Source organism: Pezoporus occidentalis, unplaced genomic scaffold, assembly GCF_034315485.1.
Source record: "Pezoporus occidentalis ecotype Australia unplaced genomic scaffold, CSIRO_AGI_Poc_V1 ctg157, whole genome shotgun sequence".
NCBI lineage: Eukaryota > Metazoa > Chordata > Aves > Psittaciformes > Psittacidae > Pezoporus > Pezoporus occidentalis.
The window spans coordinates 1,312,112-1,338,369 of record NW_026913393.1 but is presented as its reverse complement, the minus strand read 5'-3'; the positions used below and the strand labels follow the sequence as shown (position 1 = coordinate 1,338,369).

General features: G+C 44.5%; 1 protein-coding gene across 1 annotated transcript in view; it reads right to left on the bottom strand.

Annotated features, from left to right (window-relative positions):
- Positions 1-26,169, bottom strand: part of LOXHD1 (lipoxygenase homology PLAT domains 1) — a 170,595-nt gene extending 144,426 nt beyond the window's left edge. The window contains exon 1 of the mRNA XM_062611784.1: positions 26,011-26,169. Within this exon, the coding sequence (XP_062467768.1) occupies positions 26,011-26,053 (43 nt within the window). The 5' untranslated portion in view covers positions 26,054-26,169. The remainder of the gene's footprint in view (positions 1-26,010) is intronic.
- Between the last annotated feature and the right edge of the window lie 89 nt (positions 26,170-26,258).

Below are 26,258 nucleotides of genomic sequence, written 5' to 3'. Positions count from 1 at the left end.
CTGTTCTCAATATTCACTTAATGTTGATTCATGCAAAGCACCAGTCACTCTGGCTCCTACTGAAGCACTTCAGGCTCCTACTTCAGCTTTATGTTTGCTTGGAGTACCTGAAGAGAACCTTGATAACTACATGTATGCAGAACACCTAGAAGTTTTTAAGGGTCTGTGCTGATTGTTACAGGGTATGTTTGACAAAATGATGCTCTATGCACATGAACACACCACTTAAATACTTACTGTAATTACATCTTTATCAGGACTATCCTTTCATCGCCATGAATGGGGGCGTTTGAAATCAGAGCTTGTTTTTATCAATCCACAATTTGGGCCACAATCTCTTGTCATGCACAAAATGAGCTAAAGTCTTCTCTCATTCACTCTGGGAATGACAGATCCTGACTAATTCCATTGACTTGAGCACCAATACTTTGGATTGATACTAGCCAAACTGCGAACAGATTTGGGCCTCACACGCTATGAGAGATTGCCTGCTCTTCACATGCTTTAGCAAAAGCAGCTTTTGAGTTCAGCATGGATGCCAAATTATTTATTCAAAGCAAAAGAGAGAAATATTTTCCATGAATATCTGGACCAGTTGCACACTGTTACACATTTTACTATACATTATAGAAAGGACTGCAGAATTAATAGTACCTTGCATTTTGAGATGCTTCATGGATATGAATTAGAGACGTTTCCTGCAAAAGTTACTACTTGTACATACAAACAGAACTATACTGAGCTCTGAAACATCATTTATCTTTTAAAATACAAATCTAAAGCTGAACACTGTCCTGCCTGTTCCCACAGGCATTGTAGTTGAGGTTTCGAGTTTGTTTTACTTCATCAGGTATTGTGAAATCAACATTTCATTTTCACGCACTGTAGGAAGCCAAACTTGATACGTCTGCTGCTCCAGCTATCACTTAAAAGTGCTTTTGCCTTAACACTACCAGAAAAAAACATCTCAGTTCTTTGCTGGAACAGCAAAGCAGAATTAGCTTAGCAATCGACATCTTTGTTACTCAAGTTTAAATTGCACTGGAGGAAAACACTGTGCCTCAGGGGAGGGAAACATTTGTGAGAAAAAGACTGCTCTCTTTCTTTCATTATCTTTTGGAGACAAGGAGGGCTTGCCAGGATGTGGGGTGTCCCTGAATCACAACTGTGGACGCAAACATTAGGTACTGCTGTCCAACAGGAAGTGTATCGTGCAGCCTGGGTAAAATACAATATTGATTTTAACCTGCGGCATTGAATCAAGTCTGTAGTAAAGCAATGAGTCTGCAGGACACAAGTGGAACTAATTCAGTGCTGTCTATCACACCACTGGATTCAAACAAGAGCCCCACTTCCTAGCTGTCTAGGCAGTAGGACAACCACAACCAAGGAGAGATGCTGTCCTTGCTGCCAGCCCTGACCCCCAATACCTATGTTTGAGGAAGAGGAATTTCACCAAAGACCATTTGTTTGCTGACTTCCCCAGAACCCTTGGCCAGGAGATGCTGCAGGCGTTGGATGCTGAGATGAGCAAGGCAAGACATGTCTCACGGTTTGTTTGTGAGGAACAGCTGAGCTGTTTTTGCAGAATAAAAAAACACAGACAACATGTTTCAGAACTGCTCAGCCGGAGGCAGTGAATCCAGCAGGACTGTGCTCAGTAGCTGGCACAGCCACCAGCATGTGAGGACAGGATAACGCTACGAGCAGGGACAGTTGTCCCACGACAGCCATACCGCCTACAAGAGGGGAGCACTGCACCCCAGGCAGCTCTCAGTGAGGAACCAGCACCTTTTGTTCCTGAGACCAGCTGTGTTTGAGGCTCATTGACAAGCTGCTCTAGTGGAAGGGGTCCCTGCTCTTGGGAGGGAGTTGGAACTGGATGAGCTTTAAGGTCCCTTCCAACCCAAACCAGTCTGTGCTTCTAGGGTAAGCAGGGACCGATGCCTGCAGAAGCTTTTATTTACAGCAAGTTATGTGTGTTACCTATACTTACACACACATTATTAGATGTCGTGATGAATTAATCGTAATTCTGCAACTTACTAAGTCATGGAGGCACTTATTAAAACCTGAATAACACCTTAAAGAAAGATTTTTTTTTAAATAATGTGAATTGATATAACCTTTGACCTTCCCAACTCCTACCTCTTACTTCTTTACATGTATCTCCTGATTAATACTTACAGCTCACCAAGAAAGTCTGATAGACATACTACCAAAATACTGATGTCTATAAAATTGAGGAAACTGTGGAAAAATACAGCAGATCTGAACATCAGGGCATGAAGTGCCAAAAAGACCGGTCGTTTCCAACAGCCACATCTAATTACAGCAATGATGAACAACTACTTTGTGGTATGCATCTAACGAGTCTTGCAATGCATATAAATCCATCTGCAAAAGCCATCATTATCATTATTATTTTCAGACTGTGAGCGCTGCCACTCAGGTGTCTGTGACATTGTGTTAGACAGCAGTGTCCAGCAGGGAAGAAGAGCCAAAGGCATAAGAAAAACTCCTCTGACAAAGCCTGGGGACATACCTGCAAACGCAAGACACTGAGATAAACAAATATTTGTTGTTTGAGCAGCAATAGTCAGCCAAGTGGAGGCCTTAACGAGAAAAAATTATGTTATGTGGAAGTAATATCCTAGTCATATCCCTGACAGCTGACACAGGATCCCCTAGTAAATTGTAGCTTACAAGGAGAAGTCTTGGTACCAACCATACCAGAAGTTTTTGCTTTTCTTGAGCTTAGATGGAGACAATAGCTCACCTGAAGCTGTGGGGATTGACTTAAAATGAAAGAGCTTCTGCCTAAGAGCTCATCTCAGTCTCCCCTCTGGCAGGTTAAAGCCATTCCCCTTGGCCTGTCCCTACATCCCTTGTCCCAAGCCCCTCTCCAGCTTTCCTGCAGCCCCTTCAGGCACTGGAGCTGCTCTCAGGTCTCCCCTTCAGGAGCCTTCTCTTCTCCAGGCTGCCCCAGCCCAGCTCTCTCAGCCTGGCTCCAGAGCAGAGCTGCTCCAGCCCTCGCAGCATCTCCATGGCCTCCTCTGGCCTCACCCCAACAGCTCCACGTCCCTCTTGTGCTGCTGCCCTGGAGCTGGACACAGGTTTGCCCTGGTTCTCTCTCCATGCTTAGTCCCTCATAGCTCAGTACAATTTCCTAGCCACACTTTTCATTTGGATGGAAATAATTGTGCTGTTTTAATGGTACAGTGTTCAGATACTGGTCCAAATACTCAGGGAGAGGGTGATAAACAGCTTTACAAAGAGCCTGGAAGAAGTACACTTTAACAAAGGATAAGAAGAACAAAACCAATCACCCTTAGAATACCAGTGCAGTTCTGAAACTGGGAATTTGATGAAGCAGTGGAGGGATCTGCTGTATTTGCAAGGAAAAGCAGCTCCTCAGTTTTCTTTCTGCAGCTAGAGAATGAAAAGCTACCCAGGCAAATCTCAGATTTTCTAAAAACCAGTAATTTTGATTAGTTTAAGGAGAGAGGACAGGAAGAGGAAGACAGAAAGCAAAAGTCCCCAGATCTTCTTGAATGATTCCAGTGTGATCAGGTTCTAGTTCTGCATTTCTAAAGGTCACCTTTCTCAGAGAGGACACCTTGGTTGCTTTGAGTCCAGGTTGATTGGACACATAGGCTGGGGAAAACACTTCTAGAATTTAATATCTTGATCTGCATTCAACATCTGCTTCTCAGTGAAATCCTGTTCAGTTTCTCTTCAGGAACTCTCAGACATTTTCTGTTAAAAGTCCAAACCCAAACATTCAGTCTAAAAAGTAGCCGCAGGCAATTAAGGATATGAAACTGAACTTGCCATTCAGTTCAGATATGAGATCTGGGGTGTGAGGAGAGGAGCAGTGCCGTAAGGCTGCATTCTCGGGGGTGCGGGTTTTACAGGCATCAGCCGTGCATCAGCTGCTCCAAGCATTTGGCAGCCTCGTGCCTACAGCTGTTCCTCGGTGCTGTTTTTGGTGCTGGCAGCTGGGCTGAGCCATTCCAAATGGATCCTGTGTGTGTAACAGGGGTAGCTCTTATGTATGCTCAGGGCTTCTGGGTCCTGCCTGGGCAGGGGTACATAAGAGCTCACTCCCCACAGCCCTGTGTGTGCACTTGCTGAGCACACACTTGTAAATGAAAGGAGACATCTGCAAGGGTTTAAAACTTCAGATGCCAACAAGTGCTTGCTATGAAAGGTTTATTCACACTCATCTGCTTTGCAATACTGATTTTCCATACCAATGACTAGTAGCAGTCGTGCTGCAGGTTGATGGCTGATCATGAACGACAAAGAGTTGCTGTGATTCCTTGCAAGGCCCCATCCACAGCATTTTAATTACTCATTTCCAGTTTGTAAGGCCCCATTTCAGCACAACATCTCCAGGCAACTGCAACTTTCCATTGGGGTTACACAGGTTTGCAGTGGGGGGTAGTTTTTGGTCCCTACATAGAAATATCAGCATGTGCTCCTGCAACTTAATCAACACTTTAATATCACAGCTAGTTTAGATTTGGCTTGTTCTGTCACACAGGCTGATAGCTTTTGGGTAAAAGTGATCTAACCTTTTTAAAAGTCGTATTTCAGGCAGTGATTTGTAACTATGGAAAATGGTGAGGTGGAGACATGGTGGATCTCACCTGCTTGCAAGGCAGGTGCAGCACCACCTTCTCTTAGTGACATGCTTTGCATGTCCCACCAGATCACAAGACATAAAACTGAGCACAAAATTCTTCCCCGAAAGCTTTACTCCTAAGACCCAACTCAGTTTAATTGTAAGAAGAAAAAATCTGTCTTCCAAAGAAAAGTCTTTGTTTAGCCTATTTGGAATATTCATCAAAACCTCAGTTTGGGAAGATCAGTGGATGTAGCCAACAGATGAGATGATTTTGCTTCTAATAATCATCTATCATGTGATACCTCTCTCCAGTCCTGTATATAGTACAGGGAGAGAGCTGGCAACCACACAGTGCTTGCTCTCCTCCTTCATTCTGTTCCTGAATTACATTAAACATAAGTTAGCAATAAGCTCAGCGTGTCCTGAATGTTTTTTGTGTGTAACCCTTTGCTGTAGTCACTAAAGGAACATAATGTGATAAATGTAACACAATAAAATGGATGGCTCACACCAAAAGAAATGATGAGCAGCTTGTTTTTCTGTTTACAAATCAACAGTGTCCATTTTCCTCCTTCCCATCACCATCTGAGACAACGTGTTAACAAAAACATGCATTTCTTGAGTAGCTTTCTTCATTTTATGATTATTATTGGCACTGCCAACATCACTGAAGCCCAGCTTCACCCACTATGCAATATGGGCAAACCAGTGGCATTGCATACAAAGTGGTCTCAGCATCTGTCCCTGGAAGACAGGACTGAAGCCTCAAAGTACTGCATCTCCTGGGAGCTAATCTAAGCTTTGCTCCCTTGCCTGGGAGCGTATACATCCCATGGACCTCTACAGTGTCTTTGTCAAGAATTGCCTTTGCTTTTCTAGCCATTTGCTGTCACACAGACCTGCCTTTTGATAAATTGCACGTATGGAAATGCCTTATCCATCCTCAGTGAAGAAGTCCCTGGAACTTTGGCCACACTTGCTGAGCATACACTTGTAAATGAAAGGAGACATCTGCAAGGGTTTAAATCTTCAAACGGTGAAGGTGGTGACCAAGTGACCAGGAGAGCATAGTGCAGCAGGTCTGACTACATGCTACAGCAGAGCTTCCACAAAGACAAGGAAATCCCACTAAAGGATTTGTTTCCCTTTGAAGGAAAGATACCTACTTCTTGATATCTAGATGTGAAACTTGGCAGGAAAAAAAAAAAAGAAAAGAAAAAGGAGAGGAGAAAATAAAAAAAAAAAAAAAAAAAAGGATTTACTCATCAATATGACCCCAAAAAGACTGATTTCCTCTGAGATGAGATATGCCTCTGGTGAGCTACAGCTATGCAAAACGGGAAGCCCCAAGATCTCCTGACTCAGCAGCACTTTGCAGAGTATAGGAGGGACTTTTCCTCCAATGCCACAGCCCAGGGATGTCTCCATGCTGGAGTCACCAACCCAGCAGCTGCCAGCTCAGCCAGAGGGAAGGCTCAGTTAGTGGCATGAAAGCAAGTTTGGAGAAGAAAACATTTCCTTCCTTTCTACCAACCCAGATGTACTCATGGCTTTGGCAGAAATGACCCAGAAAACAGATGTAACACTTGACCCATTCCTTCATGGTTCTCTGCACCCAAATCTGAGCAGGAGGATCAATAACCACACCAGCCTCCCTCTTCTCCATCACAGACAAGATATGAGATATCAAGAGATCTGAGATATGGAGAAAGAGATCGGGTTCCTTCAAAGGGCTGCTTTCAGGCCTTAGACATCTACTCTGTACCTCAGTTTGCTGGTATCCATAGAACCTTCAACGACAGTCTAAGGCAGCCAGGGTGCTATATGAAGTCTCTGGATACCTACTGCACTTTAAATCTACTGATTCCACCAATTAAATTTACGTAACACAATGTGCCCTGTTTGCACTATTATTGGCAATTCAAGATTGTAGAATCATACAATGGTTTGAGTTGGAAGGTGTCATGGATTTAAACCAGGACTGAAGGGACCATTAAGGCTCATCCAGTTACAACCCCCTGCCACAGGCAGGGACACTGTTCTCTAGAACAGGATGCTCCAAGCCCCTTCCAGCCTGGCTTTGAACACTGCCAGGAATGGGGCAGCCACAGAATCTTTTCTCTAGACACCCTGTGCTGGCACCTTACCATCCTCACAGGGAAGAACTTCTTCCTTATGTCCTATCTAAACCCACTGACATTCAGCTTAAAACCATTGTCCCTTGTCATGCTACTACAGGCCTTGGTAAAAAGTCTTTCGCCGTATTTCTTATAAATCCCCTCTAAGTATTGAAAAGCTGCAATAAGGTCTACTTGCAGCCCTCCACATTGCACTGTAGAAATGACTTTGCAAATACTTTATTAATAAATAAGCAATCTCATTAACACCAGGATCACAGGAATGGACAACAGCTGCAATTTAGTTTAAAAGCCTACTTTCTCTGCTATAATTTTCTCAAATACACTATCTCCCAGTTGCTTGGCATCTTTTGTTTTCCTGTCCCCAGGAGCTGGATTTGCCTTGTTCTTCAATCATCAATCAACAGCAATGGGGGGCATCCCTGCCTCTGTTTGCTAATAGAGTAAGATAAAGAGGACATCAGATGATACAGGCACCATTGACTACCTGCTTATAAAACATTTACAACACCTCTCTTTTCTTTTTACTGCAAAAGGAATCACAGCTTGTGGACTGAATATTCACCAGTACCAAAGGGAGATGACATCCCAAAGCTTCTGGGATGCTTTTTGCAGAGGTTACATGTTTCTCAAAACCCTGACCAGCAACAGACACTTCACTCAATGGTCCTTTGGAAGAAAAGCAGCAGCAGCCTCCAAATGAGTCACACGCACAAAAATCTACTGTTATGAATCAAAACAGGAAGAGCAGCAGCACAATGCATGGCAGAGGGAATAGCTGAAACTCAAGCAGGGGGATAGGGCAGTTAGAGTTTACTCCTGAGCTTTTGCTTTTTGGTGCCAAACGGCCCAGAGGCAGGTTTTCACTGGTGGAAAACTTCAGTTGCTTACTGACAGTGTATGTTCTGCCCAGCATTCTTCTCCTCTTCCTTGCCCCCCTATTCTTCCCTCATGTACATGTGCACTGTCTTCCATCAATATCTGTAAATGGAGGATGCAAAATACCAAGACACAGCTCAAGTAGGAGAGTTCACCATGCATTGGAGCAACCAGTGGTTCAGTGGGACTCATGGCTAAATGACAACTTTCATAGAGGTCCTGGGGCTATCAAAGTTGCAGGGTTTTGAACAGGATTTTTAATTTCTGACAGGGACTATGAGAATTAAATCCTTGCGTTTCAACTGCAAGCTATTACCAGCCATGTAGAAACTGTTGACAAACTAAGCAGAATATGATGGAAAAATTATCAGAAATATGTGCTGGAAATTCTGTCTTTGAAAATTGCAAGTTATTATTCCTCTACTATTAAAAAAATTGCAGTATGAGGTGAGACAACCTTTCTTCCCTTAAAAAGCTGTCACAAATGCAGTAGGTTGTGTGCAATGACCTAAATACAGTATATACAGGAGGAATTTGCTTCTCTGCATCAAGGCAATTGAATCATTTTTCTTTTCCCATCACAGCCATATGGCACCATTACAGAAGTCATCAGTTATAGTTAACCTACAGCCACACTACAGGCATGAAATGCTGTACAAGACTCCTTAAGCACACTTGGTTCTCCAAATTGTCACATACAAAATGCGATATTACTCTGACTGATGGGGAGACCATGGTGCTGAGAGGGTAAGCATCTTGCCCCAGTCGTGCCAAGATCCAGTTGCACAGGTAATGGACAGCTGGTGTCACCCCTCAGCAGTCCATTACCTCTTTGCTGCCCACCTCTCTGATGAGGAGATAACCTCACTGTGCTCAGGAGCATCCTCCTGCCTAGTGAGGGCTTTTTCTTTAACCATGGATCTACACCATGGGTCATTGCCTTTTGCATTGAAGTTTCCTCACCTCTCTGCCACAGTGCTGCAGGTTTCCTGGGGAAGAAAGGGATTACTAGCTGCAGCCCAGCAGATAAAATGCTGAAGTACAGTCTTTTTCCACAAGCTGTCTAGACTTTGCCAGGCTGATGGCTGCAATCCTTCTTCAGACCATGGTCTTTTAATGAAACTGAGTGCCCAGAGAAGCTGTGGCTGCCCCATCCCTGGCAGTGTTCAAGGCCACATTGGACCTGTTGCCTTAAGCAACCCAGTCTACTGGAAGGTGTCCCTGCCCATGGCAGCGGAGATTGACTAGATGATTTTTAGGTCTCTTCACACCTTAATCACTCTATGATTCTATGATCTATATCCTTAAGTCACTGCACAGCATGCCATGCATCTGAACTGAACATCCTCCAACTGAAGTACCCTGTGTATATAAACCTAGCAGACTATTTATTGTAATGACACAGTATGAAGATTTAGGGATGACTAGCAATATTTCCCCAGCATATTTGGTTACTTACAACAGCCAGAGAGGTGGCATGCTGAATCTTCTGCCTCTACATCAATCCTAAATGTTCCACTGCCTGCTCATCTGATTGCCGAAATCACCGGCACATTCCTGCTGCTGCATATGCTTGGGTAGAACTGTGTGTCTTTGCCATGTATCCTGCTTACAAGAAGGGAATCTGCAGATTGCAGCTTCTGAACAGTACCACAATGCAAATATTAATTAGGAGAATGTAATTACAGCAGTACCATGCACACAGCAAAGAGACTTCATGAACTGAAAAGCTAATAGAGACACAATCTGCCGGTGCCACTTCACATAGTAAAAATTCTTAATTCATTAGAAATATCCCCCACTTAGGAATCACAAGTGTCTGCCCTCCCAGGAAGGGTCCCAAAATGGGCATCTGCAGGGCCAACATTATAAATGCCTGCTCAAGAGGGGAGATGAGGAACAACAGAACTGACCTTTTTTCTTGTTGTACTCGTCTTCAGTCGCATTGGAAGAGTCCGAATGATAGTCCCGAAGCTCCTGTTCGTACATCTCCAAAAAATTATCATCTGCCGTTCCTTTCTTGGACTTGTCACCTTTCTTCTTCTTCTTTTCTTTGTGTTTTTTTTCCTTTTTCTTCTTTTTCTTCCTGTGCTTATAGTCATCCTCATCCTCGCTGCTGTACTCCCTTCTCTTGGTCTTTTTCTTTTTTTTCACTTCCTCATTGACCTCTGAGTCCTCAGACTTTGAGGGTTTTTTGCTTTTTTTCTCCTGGATTTCATCTTTCCCATTTTCCTCATCTACCCCTTCCACCACCTGTTCTTCCTCTTCCTCCTGCTCCTCCTCCCCTTCTTCGTTCTTTTTGGTCTTTTCTTTCATGTCATTATTTTTCACCTCTACATTTTAAAAAACACTCCAACTACCTTAACCTCAGTTCTGCCACTTGGCTCTTTATGAATCACTGATGTCCTTTAGTCCTCCTCTATCTACCTGCGACTGGGCTGTCCTTTTTCCACAGAGTCCTTCCTCTCCACCAGCTTAGGTGTGTCCTGAAGTCCTTTGTCCTTCACAACTCACAGGTACCAACAGCTCACCTCCTTGTGACTCTTCCTGCCTCCCTTCACTTCCTTGACTGAGGCACCTTCTTCTCTCTTTTGTCTCTCCTGGTCTTTGGGTTTTCTCCTTTTCTTAGTTATTATTTATTCGTTGATCTGTGCTGAGAACTCCCTCTTTTTATCAGAGCTGTGTCAGCCTCCACTCAGGGTCAGTTGCCAATCAGGGTCTACGGTATCAGGATATGCCAATCAAGGTTGTAGCTCCCTGGGAAACCAGTCAGATGAGGACACATGGTCAAGTCACTTCTTATCCTTCATATGGGCTCAGGGTGGGTTAAAAGAGAGGTGTTTCTCCTTCTCATAACATGTGGCAGCTTCAAAAACCTCATGAAAAATTACTTAGTGCTACCCAGTCATGTGGTTATAAGACAGGATGGGCAGGTGAAAAAGGAGACTGATCAAGCAACTATATCACACTGGTCTGTATTTCCTCTCTATTATTCATGCTGTCAGGATCACCTTACTGATAACAAGGGTCTCAGCTTTACATGGATTTTTTTTTTCTCTTGACCAGCCAGGCCAATGACCAGAAAAACAAGCACCTCCAGTATCTCTGTCTGGAGATCTTCATAGCATCAGTAACGCAATCCTGCATCCGGCTCCTCCATCCCCATCACTGTGTTCTACCTCCAATCAAATGGAAAATTGATGCTCAATAAAGAAATACAACAGTCAGAAGACACTGAATGTGCTTTACACAAGATGGACTTACAACAGCCCATCTTGGTCAACCAAAGAGAAATAAAACTCAGAGTAATAACTGAGCATAAGTACAAATATACCTATCTGACAGCTCTGACTGGCTAATACTGAGGTGAGATAGGTGAAGGATGACAAAAATAAGTTTTTAACATCATGGCTGGAAGGACACCACAGCATGAAGCATGCCCAATACCCAGTTTGTGCATGGATGTCAGCATCGGGCTCACCTAACAGCTAGCACATGCAACAGAGGCTTCACTGCCATGTCCAGAGGCAGATGTGCCAGTGGGACATAGGAAGGAACTGAGGGTCCTTCAACCTCTCTCTTCCCACCTTAGCCACCAGCTAGGGTCCAAGCCTTACAAGACCCCCAACTGTTGAACCTGGGCTGGCACCCAGCCCTGCAGATGATTTAAAGTCTGACTCAGAACAGGAAGAGAAAAGAAGAAAAAACATTCCTTTTTCTTCAAAGGTGCCATTATGGATTTGTCATAGAAAATGAAGTTTGGTTAAAAACTGCAATAGAGAAAACCATACTGAATTGCTCTGGTGCAGCTCAAGTGTACGTAAACCAAGATCAGTCAGCCTGGCAGTAAATCACACTAATGGGAGAAGCAAGAGCTGAATTTATGACAGGGTTGTAGATGATGATACAAAGCCTTCTGTACCACATGAACTGCCTGTGGGATAACTGAGCTCACAGCTTCCTCAAATGATAAATTAAGTGCAATTTGCTTGATGGTATGCTGCCCAAGTTAATGATACTGTAAGTATAGGTAAGAGTCTAAGTCTTTAATTCACATGACTTAAAACCCTTCCTAGATAAACGTGGGGCTTTCCAGGAGCAAGCCTGGAAGGAGGGGATGGCATCAGTGGTGTGTTATAAGGAACATGAATAACAGATGTTTTGATGGCAGGATGTGCAGCCCAAGCAGGATGGAAGTGGCATTGCCTTGAGCAGGATTGGATGTGAAGCACGAGGCCCAGAGGATCCAGCATTGGTAGGAGTCTGTTCCACCCTCCTTAGCAGGTGTTTGGCACCAGTCTCCAACAGTTTAATGTGACTAATATTATTTTCTTAAAAACTGAGTGTTTTTATGGTGTCGGCTGCTGAATGGAAATATTTCTATTAAGAATCATAAAGTGAGAAATTCAGGGACATCTTCCAAGTAGGTTAAAGCACAGGTTTGGAATGAAACACAAGAATGGCTTTTCCAAGGTCTTAAAAATCATACAGAAAATAAATTAATCACTCTTCTTCCTTATGATACATCTCTGGCTTACCAAACTCCTGGGATAACAGCATCACAGGAAACGCACCATGCTTGAAATCCCGTGTTTACTTTCAGGTATTTATTTTTTAGAAAGGAGCAGAAAGGCACGCGGTGCATCCCTGAATAGCACTTATGACAGTGAGCATGGGGTGGTTGGCCCAGCAGGCACCAAGGGCACACTGCTCAAAAGGCACCATCCAGGCACGTGAATGAAGTTGTGGCTATCTCACCCCTAGAAGTGTTCAAGACCAGGTTGAATGGAGCTTGGAGCAACCTGCTCTAGGGGAAGGTGTCCCTGCTCATGACAGGGTGTTGGAACTAGAGCCCAAACCACTCTGTGATTCTATCATTCTATGCTGCCAGTCCCAAGGGGCTCAGGGATTCTGCAGAGATATTTGGTGATGCAGCACATTTCCCCAGACAGATGCTTTGCAGCAGAGTTATATTCATAACCATTAACTTTCTCCTCTCTGGGACAGCCCTCAGCCCACAGCAGAAATCACAGACACAAACATTTCAGCTTAAGCTGGGGGCTGGACTTAGGTTTTGGCCACAGAAAAGCCAATGCTGTCCACCAAAACACAAACAATCCCACAAAACAGAACAAAAACACGCCTTCAGAAAAAGAAAAATCACAGGATCGTGCAGAAAAGCAAAGCTCATATCTTTGTTATGCTTTCACAAGGTAAACACTTCATCACACCAAGTCCCTGAGCGCTGCTGCTCCAAACAGCTCCAGCTCTAGGCAGCAAAATGCTAACAGAATCAACATGTAAAGCCAAAAGGCAGCACTACGATTACCCAGAACAACACATCCAGTTGCAAGGTTGGTCCCTTCTAGCCCTAAAATAGCTTTGCTAATATCTGCTCTTGTAGTAAGTTACCTGCCTTTGACAGCAGAGCTGTTGGGGTAGGGAAAATAACACCTTTTTCCCCCCTTCCTGCACAGGGAGATGCAGTTTTAGGATGCTCAGAGCACCTCTGGGAGCAGCCTCAGGCTGACGCAGCTCCACAGAGGGCAGAAATGATGAGTCATGCGTCAGGAAGAAAGATCAGAGGCTCTAAAAGCATCAGTGGGACACCTTGGTAGTTGCCCCATTGAGAACCACCCATCTGAGCTACCTCTAGCCTTGCACTTCACTTTCTCTTCATGCAGCAGAGCAGGACCTCAGGTATAAGTCAAAAACAAATCACCCCTATCAAATGGACTTAAAACGATGGGGGAAGAAGAAACATTTATCGTGGCTCATTCAAGCTTTGCTCCTTACGCTTCCTTCGTCTGCTGCTTTAATTAAAAAGAAATGTGCAGGGAACGCTCCAGCTCGCTTTTGTTCTTTTTGTGAATAACAGCTGGGAGGAGAACAATGGGATTTATTGGTGCATAAAGAACTACCGGGAAAGCAACCAAGCTATTTGTGAGAACCATTAGTTAAAACCATCAACAGTATTCATATGGGTTTTTACTCTTACCCTCCATTCAGCAAGAGAATCCCCCAAATCCTCTCTGCCAAAAGGACTCAGCCCAGAACTCATCAGAGCACCATGAGCCTAGGGTCGGTTCTTGAATTATCACACATTTGGTCAGAATTTGGCTCTTTGAGGTCCTAACTCACCTGAAGGCTTTATTTTCCCCTGGGATGTTAAATCCTGTACAGTGCTTAACCTGGAATTATCCCATTATTAGGTAATGAGAGCATTATTACTAATAATTATTAGGTAAATATTAGGCAAGGCATGAGCACACCTTTTCTTTAGTTCATTCTCTTATATGTGGTACTTATTTTGCACCTATTATCATAAAACCCAGATGTCCTGTTCCCAGGCACCATGCAACACAGGTGGCATATCCCTAAGAAACTTTTGCTCTAGAATCCTTCCCCAGGCAGATGCAGTGAAACCTCTTGCTTCAGAAGTGGTTATTTTTCAATGCATACTCCTCTGCACTCACACTTAGAAATGTCTGATCCTCATTGCACAATCTGGGGGCAATTAAAAGGAAAAGTTGATGTCTGCATCCATGGTTCATATTTAAATGCTCTTTTGGTGGCCCACACACCCCATGGAGATGAGGGTGAAGAAGCTGACTGTGAAGGACAGATTGCAAGACACAGGTCAGATCTAGGCAAAGCAGATGCTTTATGAACCAGCTGGTTTATTCTTCCTCCCCTGCTGCTTCTGTGAGGTGCAAGTTGGGGTATAATCCAGGAAAATAAGGCGTCCTTGGGCTCTAGATGAATGACCACAGCTAGGAGTGATTCAGGGATGGTTTAAGCCCATGATACTCTGCCTGGGGCAGCTACAAGCCCCAAAGGCACAGCCTCAGCTTTAGTACTGCAAGATTTCATATTTGTCCTGTTCATATACTTTGCAGTAGGGCAGAATCTGCCCCCATCTCTGGATTGTTTCTTGATAGTACTCCCTGCAGCCCAGAACACCATATACTTCTGATACATGTACACACAGTCCATCTCCTTCAGAAAACAATTTAATTCCACAGAAAGAAATACCAAAGGTTTCCTTCAATGAAGCCATTACATTTCTCTCCCATGTACATGAGAAATGCACAAGATTACACCAGGCTGGACAAAGGAGGTGCTGGGGGAGCTGCTTGACAGTGTTGCAGCACCAGTCATTACAGATTTAATCAGACCTCGCGGTGCCTACTAAGAGCTTTGCTTTTTCTTTCATCCCCATATGGCTCCTCACTACTCCCTTCTATTCTATCTACATCTGCATTGCAATCCCATCAGCCCAACAGCTCAGCATGAGGCAGTTGGGGATACTGGGATACACAGCCCCAATCCATTTCACAGACAGGCTGGAAAGGTTTTCATGTGCCCAGAGGCTTCAGTGGGAGCTCTCTGCCTTCAAGCGTATGGACATAACGGCCTCTGCTGGTTAAATGAGGTTTAGTCGAGAGGAATATTTCTCTAGCAAAAAGCAGCAAGATGCTGCGTCCCACCAAGAGAGGAGCAACAGCTCCTGGTCCTCGGGAGCTGAAGGCATCCGTCAGCAGGGTCGTGATTATAGACCCTGAGCTCTCAAAGCAGCAGCTTCTATACTACATCTCAAGCTCGGGGCTGGGAAAACTGACAGAGTGAATTTAGGTAAGATCATAGGCAGAAGCTCTTCGTTGTGAGGGTGCTGAGGCGCTGGCACAGGGTGCCCAGAGAAGCTGTGGCTGCCCCATCCCTGGCAGTGTTCAAGGCCAGGTTGGACACAGGGGCTTGGAGCAAGCTGCTCTAGTGGAAGGGGTCCTTGCCCGTGGCAGGGGGCTGGGGCTGGATGAGCTTTAAGCTCCCTTCTAGCCCAAACCAGTCTGGGATTTTATGAAACTGCTTTATACAAGGTAATAAGAAATAAACCTTGAAAACAGGGATAAAGCATGAGGGATCTTACCAGAATTTGCCTGGAAAATTAAATATATATTTATATATATATTTACAGCAGCTCTTTCAAGAACAGGTGATTGAAAATGGAAGTCTGTGTCATGGCAGGGATTTGTGTGACGCTGCCAAAGCTGGACACATGGACAGGGTGCTGGGACATCTATTCCATGTCATGCTTTGCTAAGAAGGTTGGACCAGATGATCCTTGAGGTCCCTCCCAACCTGGGGTTCTATGATATTGTTCTACAGTTCAGAATTAAGTCTCTCCCATTGTCTGAACAGACAGACCTCAGAGCACAGACCCCACCAGCACCCCTGGCACCTCCTAGGAACAGCCAAGCAAGCACTAAACATTACCCACCCAGCTTCAGGTCCAGAGGAGCTGCAGGAGCACAGAAATCAATGCAGGTTCAACATCCAAGCATTTCCCAGAGGTTTTCACTGGATGAGGCTTCCAATTCAAATAAGTAGGTGATGGGAGAGTGTAATGCCCTCATCTACTTTTCCCTGGTGCTCTGATCTGAAGGCTCCTGCCAAACACTTATGATATGCCCCAGATACACAAAGCTGGCAAGTTATACATGCAGTATCCCACTAAAGCTTATTCATATCCATGAGTTGTTTTAAAAGCCACAAGCCTGGGATGAAACAGCATCTTAATGCTGCCAGTATAAAAGAGTCCTTAGAATAACATGTGCATAAGCCTTACGAAAGAGTTGTTCTTTTTTATCAATTTAATTCACAAGGTTTAAGCACTGCTAAGAATTAATTAGCAAACATTAGAAATAGATTGAGCCGTGATTACAGCTGTGATTACGTGTCCTTAGAAAGTCAGGCTGGGCCTACATGTACTCAGCAAACACAAGCTCAAGAAAAATCTGCATTTCAAGCTTCTGGCATAAAACAGAGAGGTCTCAAAGATGAGAATTCGAACTTTCTCACCAAGGTTGTTGTACAACATGGGGTTAGGAAGAATGTAATCTAAGACTTCGTGTTCAAGGGAGTTTTTCAGCATGAAAAAATGGGAAAGGAGCTTACTGCATTTTCACATGCTTCTCCAACTGCCTTTTAGCAAAATTACAAGAAAATAAGACCCACATCAGGAATTTCAAGCTTACCTAGGTACACTCCAGCACAGGAGGGACAAGACTATCAGCTAAGCAACTTAAAGGACAGCATTTCTATTTAAACCAGCTGTGCAGTCAGCCCTAAGTAAGGCATTAGCTACAATCACTAGTATTGAATATGGTTTCTTACTGAAGAGACTTTTTCCCTAAAGAATATCTGCAGGACTCAAACTATTATCAAAAGAATGAGAGATTCAGCCCCAAGACTGTAATTCACCTGCTGCTTTTGATCATAATACACACTAGCCCAGCCTCCAAAAGTGGGAAGAGGGATTCAGAACACCAGCCCTTTCTGTACCAAGTACTGAGCATCCCCACAGATGGTGAGGCTCATCATCTTGTGCAGGAGTTATCTTAAGTTTCCCCCAGGAGGGATCAACCTACCTCCTTGCTTCCTGAAAACTTTCTGACATATCTGTTCTACCAGAAGGCTTATGAAAATCCAGCATTCCTTACAAATACTGTGACTCACATCAGCTTTAAGTATTTCAAAGGGCCCTGTTCTTTCATCCCAATGAAGAATGCTGCGGACCACAACAGGTAGCAGCAGAAGTGACTAAATGGTAGCGATATGAGAAGAAAAGCAGATATCTTCAGGCACTGCAGGGTAAAGAACTCAAAGCATTCAGTTTATCAAAGTATTGAGCACAGTGAGGTTTAAAGCATGAATAGAAACACTGAAGTCAGTGGGATCAATCAATGCTTGAACTGCCACCTGAATCAGAGCAGCTCTAAGCAAACCTGAGAGCTTTTCTCTATCCCAGTGACACCCCGTATGTCACTGCTGCCTGCATTCAGGTGGCTGCTTCTCCCTGCAGAGCCCAAGCGCATCTCTGATTGCTCCTACCCAGCTCCCAGACTCCATAGCCCATAAACCAGCTGCAACACCAAGGTCGTACCCACCTTCTCCCTTGGAAGGCTCAGAAGTGGGAATTTAAATCTGTACCAAGTCATTCTATATCACCCTGTTGAATCTGCAGTGGAGGCCAGGTACTGTTCCAGCCCATCCCTAATACCCTGAGCTTCCCCCTGCTCACTCCAGTTCCATCTTTAACAAGGACAGATGGACACTGCAGCCATACCAGTGCCTGCTGCCCTGGCCCCAGTCTTCATCCCTAGCTCAGTGCCTTTTTCTCCATTCAGAAGATCCAAATTCATCCCTGATCTCCAAAGGGTATTCACTTCACACCTCTCCCCAGCTTGGGTTTACAACCCCATGTCCATCCATATGGAGGGCTGCCACTTCCACTGAGGAGAGACTTAAAGAGAAACAAGGGAAAGAGGGAGAGTGACAGATCCAAACTCTCCTGCTAATTCTTACCAAAGGACCAGCTTGCATTTCTATCCACCTTCCAGCTACATCCTAAGCAGCACATCTTTGCTACACTGGTCCACTACCTGCAGAGATAATAATCCTTCCTATTAACTTGGATACTTATGGGATTAGCTCTTCCCCTGAGAAGTGCCATAAAACAAGTTACAAGCCAAAGGGCGCGTGTAGGGAGCACTGAGGTGGACAAGTCTTCTGCAAAGTGGACTTGCCTTCTCTTCTAAAGGCTTGAGGAAGGCCTGAGAGCAAAAGATGGTAGGACTGTGTAACATTAGTCTAAGATGCACAAAAAAAAGAGGATTTTAAGGTTGGCTATGAGGAATAAGGGCAGAAACATCAACAGTCCTTGCTGGGACAGAAGTTGCTCATAACAATAGAGGCTGATGCAGAAGATGGGGGAGAGAGAGGGAATTGTCTAGCACTTTCCACTTGTGCTTCACATGGGGAAAATGCTAGACCTCTCACTTTCCCACATTTCCAGTCAGCCTTTCCCTGGGGAGCAGAGCCACAAGCACAAGCCTATGGGATATTGCCGAGCAGAGCCAACCACGGACAGACCAGCCTGCTCCTGACTGCACAGCCTCCCTGCTCACAGACTGCCAAGGAAAGAGATTCTCCTGTAGTTTAAGAATAAAAACACCTCCTCCTTTGAAAATACATTAATTAATGGCATTCATTAGGGAGCTAGCCAGGAAACTAGGTAATTTAATTTCTCAAGTATACAATGTCAGAAAAGGTAATGGGCCAAAAGCCAGTGCTGCCAACAAGGTGAAACCTCTTTCATTTATTATCTGAGAGGTGGGTAAGTCAAGCATGAATGCCAGGGTGTCACTAGAGAAACCAAATACACTGAGCAAGTACTAAATTATCCAGATGAGTCCATTATATCTATTGCTGTCATGTACCGCCTGAGGGAGATGGGAAAGCTCTCCTAGCTCACCGGTGATGGCATGGACCAGTGCTCTCTTGCAGATGAGAGGCTTTGCTGGGATAGACACCACACAGAGTGAGTCAATGATTTCAGAGAGAAGAATAATAAAAACCTACCAGCCACTAATTTTCCATGGGAAATTGTGGGCTAATAAAAAGTCAAATAAATTTCCTCTAAAAGATGTTGATGCCCATGAAATGCTGATTTAACCAAGGGCAACAGAAATGATTTTAAATTCCCATTAAATGTACAGGGAGGCTGGGTCAGTTGTCCCTGACAAGGGATGCCCCATCTGGACTGTGTCTGGGGAAACAATGGGGAAAAAATCTGGCCAGGTGACATTCCAGCCATCATATACATAAAAAGTAACGGAAACTTCTTGTTTTGCTGTGCATCTCTGGTTTTCTTCCAAACATGTCAGAGAGCTAGAACACAAACCAATCCTTACAGCAAGTAGTTAAGCCAAAAAGCTTTGCCACCATCTGAACATGTAATTCGGGGCTAGGGAAAGATAATGAACTTGTTACAGCACTTCCCCAAGCTGATTTAGCAAAGCAGGGTTAGAAAGATGAGCAAATGAGTCCTATCTCACCCCCTTCCTTGGCACAGGTTTTTAACATTGGCACTTTGGGCTGACATAGCCTCTCCTTTCCATGGACCAGGCAGGTAATTCCAAAGCACCACATTCAGTGGAGGAAACCAGTTGCCCAGAGCTAGAAGGATTGTTTCCACTCAGCAAGGCAAGCTCTCAGCTCCAGAAGTGCTTTATGGGAAGAGATCTTTTAAAAAAACTCTGTATTTTAAAATAGAAACTTATGGATGACAAGAGACTGCCAGAACCAATCAGCCTAAAACACCATGAAATGTCATGGTGTCGTAGAGAACATGGGGTCCTTTTCCATGGGAGAGAAGAAGAAAACTACTCCTACCACCAATTCCAGAAGGTCTGGGAACATATATACATGTATACATATTCCCATCTACTGGGTCCCAGCCCATCCTCAGGAGTCCAAGATACTGCGCTCATGATGCACACAGCACATCTTGCAGAGGCCGGTGGAAGTGAGTCTCCCTCAGAACATGCAAGCACAGGGCAGTTACCATCCCTTTTCTATCTCTAGATGAATTTAAACATTTCTTAACCCCTAACCCCTTAAAGATCAGCCATGTCAGTAGACTATTTTTTGTAATTAACATCATCCAGAGGGACTTTGACACACTTGAGGTGGGCTGATGCCAACCTTATGAAGTTTAACCATGCCAAGTGCAAGGTCCTACACCTGGGTCAGAGCAATCCCAGGCACAGCTACAGGTTGGGCAGAGAAGAGATTCAGAGCAGCCCAAGGAGAAAGACTTGGGGGTGTTGGTCGATGAGAAAATGAACATGAGCCAGCTTCAGTGTGTGCTCACAGGCTAGAAAGCAACTGTATCCTGGGCTGCATCAAAAGGAGCGTGACCAGCAGGTCGAAGGAGGTGATCCTGCCCCTCTACTCTGCTCTCCTGAGACCTCACCTGGAGCATTGTGTGCAGTTCTGGTGTCCTCAACATAAAAAGGACATGGAACTGTTGGAACAAGTCCAGAGGAGGCCACGAGGATGATCAGGGGACTGGAGCACTTCCCATATGAAGACAGGCTGAGGAAGTTGGGGCTGTTCAGCCTGGAGAAGAGAAGGCTGCGTGGAGACCTCATAGCAGCCTTCCAGTATCTGAAGGGGGCCTATAGGGATGCTGGGGAGGGACTCTACATTAGGGACTGTAGTGACAGGACAAGGGGTAATGGGTTCAAACTTAAACAGGGGAAGCTTAGATTGTATATAAGGAAGAAGTTCTTTACTGGGAGTGTGGTGAGGCACTGGAATGGGTTGCCCAGGGAAGTTGTGAACGCTCCATCTATGGTGGTGTTGGAGACCAGGTTGGACGAAGCCTTGGGTGACATGGTTTAGTGTGAGGTGTCCCTGCCCATGGCAAGGGGTTTGGAACTCGATGATCTTAAGGTCCTTTCCAACCCTAACTATTCTATGTTTCTATGATTACAGCACCATTAAATTGTCTCAATTCATAAAAATGACTCCACTGTAACACTACATCCAGCAGGGGAAATACATAATTTCATTTAGAGCAGCTTTGAAATTACTTTTGGATACATCTAAACCCTTTAAAATTGGAATTTCAACAATTTCTAGAAAACCCTGTGTGGGTTTTATATTCAAGAACAGAAACCCTACTCAGTACATACCTCCAAGGGAAAACATTACCGTTATCCAAAATGGCATTAAGATTTAATACAAGCAACAGAATAATTCAGCCTCTTAAAATTCAATAACGGTTCCTCTGATCTGACACATAGTACAGCTGATTGCAGAACTACCATTAGCTTCAGTGATTTGGCTGCAAGCTTCCTGACAAATTCAAAATTATATCCAAATCACACAACATCATTTATTATGATGTAAGCTATTACACAGTAAATTAAAAATCAAAGCTAACAGATGTTTCTACTGCTCTGTTTACTTAAAAGTTGTGCAACTAAAGGACACCATTTTTAATTTTTTATATAAACATACGCGCAAGCTACCACATCTAAGCACATTTAACATTTAATGCAAACAGTATGACTTCTATGAGAATTCCGTGCTGCCAGTGATGCCAGCACCACTGTTGACATTAGATAGCAAGAGTTCACAAGTGTTTTCAGAGTTCAGACCCATAACTGATGTAATAACAGTAAATAGCCATACCCCAATGCATGTCCTCCAACTTCAACAAAGTTAAGATTTCAAGAGGAAAGATGGAAGTTCTATATCATATCCACATACCAAAGGCCAGAAGAGCTGCAGTAATTAATTATGACAGACTCACAGAACAGTTGTATCTGGAAGGGACCCTAAAGCTCACCCAGTTCCAACCCCCTGCCACGAGCAGGGACACCTTCCACTAGAGCAGCTTGCTCCAAGCCCCTGTGTCCAACCTGGCCTTGAACACTGCCAGGGATGGGGCAGCCACAGCTTCTCTGGGCACCCTGTGCCAGCGCCTCAGCACCCTCACAGGGAAGAGCTTCTGCCTAAGAGCTCATCTCAGTCTCCCCTCGGGCAGGTTAAAGCCATTCCCCTTGGCCTGTCCCTACATCCCTTGTCCCAAGCCCCTCTCCAGCTTTCCTGCAGCCCCTTCAGGCACTGGAGCTGCTCTCAGGTCTCCCCTTCAGGAGCCTTCTCTTCTCCAGGCTGCCCCAGCCCAGCTCTCTCAGCCTGGCTCCAGAGCAGAGCTGCTCCAGCCCTCGCAGCATCTCCATGGCCTCCTCTGGCCTCGTTCCAACAGCTCCACGTCCCTCTTGTGCTGCTGCCCCAGAGCTGGATGCAGGGGAGGTCTCACTGACTCTCCAGCAACAGCATGTGCGAAAACCCCAGAGTTTTCTGTCTTCACATCTTCCTTGCTGCACGCAGGGAAACAGACTGAGGAGCATAGTATCTTGAGAGACATTAGTTATAACTTAAGTAAGTAAGTTCTAAATAGTTTGAGTCACTTACAGTATTGTGTGATTTAGTGTGCTATTTACTTAGCTTTACTTGCTTAGTACGAGCAGCTAGATGTGCTGAAGCCTTAGGCCATAAGCTGTGGACTTTCATCTAGCTGCGCTTTTGGATGGAATAGAGTTAGTTTTCTTAGTAATTTCCCCAGAAGCTGGCACAGTGTTTTGCCTTGTTTTTGTGTGAGAAGAATCTTAACACACTGATGTTTTAGCTGTTTCCTAGTCATGATTATGCTTGGTCTATGACTTGTATGTCCTAGATAAGAAGTGTCCTGGACAGAGTCTCCCATGCTCTGCCCATGAGTAGAGGCACAAAAACCACAAACCACAAGATATGGAGGCCACAACCATCAGAAGCTGCAACACGACAAGATAAGAACAGTTCATGGCATGCCTGTATGGAGACAGAGAAAGGATGCAATAAATAGCTTGAAGACCCCAAACCAGTCTTGAATGGTGTATGAATGCTCATGCATGCACTTCTCCCCTGACAAATAGGTGCTCTTCACTAACAACTAAAGAACTATTCAAGCAGTGGTGGCTCCTGAATAAGCTGATCATGAGCAAGTTTCAGGTTCTTAACATCACAGCAGGGAGATTCTCAAATGGCCCACAAAAAGTGTAATGGGCAAAACCCCACAGCTAGATTCAGCATGTATTTGGGGCTTTCATGGATTAAGTATTTCATGGGTTAAGCTGGGACTAAAGTTGGTGACACACATGGTCTCCTGGAACACTGCATTCTCTAAAATAATCACCTCGTAAGCAGGTGATGCTACAGAGGCATGTCACAATACAAATACTTCACAGATGATCCAGGGCTCATCATCCTGGCATTGACTTCTCAGTTGTGTCTGTCTTGATGGCACTCCACCATTCTCAGGGCCTGATCCAGTGATCATTCACACCAATTACAATACAGCAGCACTTGCCTCACCAGTTCACCAGTAGACTTGTCTCCAGCAAGGGATACCTGCTCATAGATAAATCATAGAGTGGTTTGGATTGGAATGGACACCCCAGGAACCCACCCCACACCTCTGCCAGGTCTGGTGGATGACCAAGATGATGTGTCTCTGTACCATACACAAGGATTAATTCCACCCAAGGGAATGCAAGGGTGGGCCCTGGCTTCTCCAGGTGCAGGAGATGTAGAAGTGCTAGTGAAGGACTTGCAATGCTGTGGACACCTACTGAACAAACTACTTTCTGCCCATCACACATTTTTATGCCGTTCTTCAACCTACCAGAGGTTTTCTGCAATTGCTATATGGATTGGGTCCTTCCTTCCTTTTTCCCCATGAACAGAGTAATATTCCATCACTGATTTGAGGCAGCAGCTTGCAGTAACAGCTCTGATCACAGCCAGACACAGCTGTCAAACATATTCTACAAGGAAAGTAGAAAATCCTACTAATACTTTACACACATCTGCCAGCACCTGCTGGAGAACCCAGAGTGACACAGCTTTCATCTCTAAATCCCAGAAAACACAATAACCAGCTCTTTGCAGACAGGGCCTCTAAGAGGAAGGTCCAATGTCTTGCCAAATGTCAAGCTAGGGTCCTCTTTCAGTGCATTTCTCAGCTGTTAAAAACAATCATTTCTTTGCACAGCACCTGGGAAGTGAAGCACACCAAATACTTTTATTTCAGTTTGGGGTATTCAGCACAATGTATCAGCCACTGGTTGACCATAGCTGAAAATCCTGTGCATTAACTCTGTTGTAGGAGAAATCAGAGAGGATCAAGATCTGAAGACAGCTGCAAGACTGCTGGGTTTTATTTTCTTTTAAAATAAAATAAAACTTAAAAAAAAAATAAAATAAAATCAAAGCTTTGTTTTTGCAGTCCTGTACAAACTCATGTATTATCTTCATCTTTTCGCCAGTAAAAAACTAATCATTCCCAGAATGTTTAAAACACCGGTAATGGTTCAATTTCCAAAACTTGTTGTTAGGAAGGAAACAAAGAAAGCCTTTTGAAGTTCTTCCACAGACTGTAGATTAGTTCTGTTAGTTCTGCAAACCCCCATCTAAACTGTGATACTGGATTTCAGGTGGTATCTGTGAGTTTGCATACACACACCTGGGCTGAATGGGTTTAATGCTCCCTTTTTATTCACACCAGATCTCTGAGTCATCCAAGCAGTATTGAGTTTTCAATATTATTTATTGTATTATATACAATATCTTTATGCATAATGTACTGTGCTTTATGAGACTTCTGCTCATAATACAATCCTCCTCCTCCACCCAAGGATCCTTATCTTGAAAGATTACTCAGACTTTGCAGCACACAAACTATTCAAGAAAGGCACTGAAAGAAAGCCAAGTTCTGGCCAAAGTTTCTTCTCTCAAGTATTTTCTCACCTCCATTCTTGCATCACCAATGAAATTATCACCAACAACTTCTTTTTTTTTTTCCAAGAGAATTAGTTTTGAAGATTTCTGCCAAGGAGGATTAGAGGCATTGTTACAAGCTGCCAAGAAGCAAGAATGCAAGTGTATATACGTGTGTCTGGGAAAGGATAAAAGTAAAATCATTGCAGCTGAACTTGCCCAGATAACACCAAATAAACACAAAACCTTCTCTTAAGCTGACACAAAAATAGAAAAGCTCTCTGGGTTACCAGGATCCAGACCTAACTCTAGAAATAGTAATACCTCTTATCTTTCTATGCCATGGATTTACTCTCAGGCTGTCAGAGTTGATCCAGTTATTTCCTGTAGGACTTTTTGCTTTCTACACCTTATCTGAATACGGCTGTAAGTAGCAGAAGGCATCCAAATAAGCTTCCCCAAAGTGCATCATACCAATTCTATCCCCAAGTATCCTCTCAATTATTTGTCTATAAGTGACTCCATCATGGCTGCACAATGCTCTATGTGCTGTAACAAGTGAGCAAGATGACCTTTAAAGTCCATCTGGTCCAACCCCCCTGCCATAAGGACGGGTATCCTTATCTAAACAAGTTGCTCAGAGCCCCATCCAACCTGGCCTTGAATGTTTCCGGGTGACAGGGAACATCTCACAAGCATGAGGGTGGTGAGGAGCACACAGTGCCCAGAGAAGCTGTGGCTGCCCCATCCCCAGCAGTGTTCAAGGCCAAGTTGGACCCAGGAGCTTGAAGCAACCTGCCCTAGTGGCAGTGGGGTGGAAATGGAAGAGCTTTAGGGTCCCTTCCAACCCTAACCACTCTGTGATTCTATTCTATGACAGAACCAGCCACAGCTCACCTACCATCAAGCCAAATCCTCACAGATGAGTACTTCAGTGAGAAGTCAGGTCCTTCCCATCAGTAGGTCATCTACCAAGCTATGAGTCCTGCTCTTTCTGCAGGTCCCGCTGCTGCCCCGGTGTGCACACGCACACACACACAGATATATGCATACACCTGAACAGAGCTGCCCATATGTGGCTCATCTCACCTAGATGTGTGTTATAGGTGAGCAACCCACCTGCAAAAGATATCTTTTCACATCTAGTGGGGTATATAATAGACAGAAAGGTGAAAATCGTTACCCTACCAGCACACCCAGCAGCAGACTGGAGCATATTCCCACACCACATGGTGACTGCTCTTGCTGTAGAGGTGATCACCCAGCTCCCCTCATCAGGCCCTGGTTGCAAATTGCTAAATAAAGCCACTTGGGAGAGAAAAAGTTATTCCCAAGGTCTCAGGTGTCCCCAGCAGAGGAACTGGCAGAGGCAGCTATGAGGGGAGCCAGGGTATTTATGTACCAAAGGCAGTCAGCTGAGAACCCTGATGAAGTTA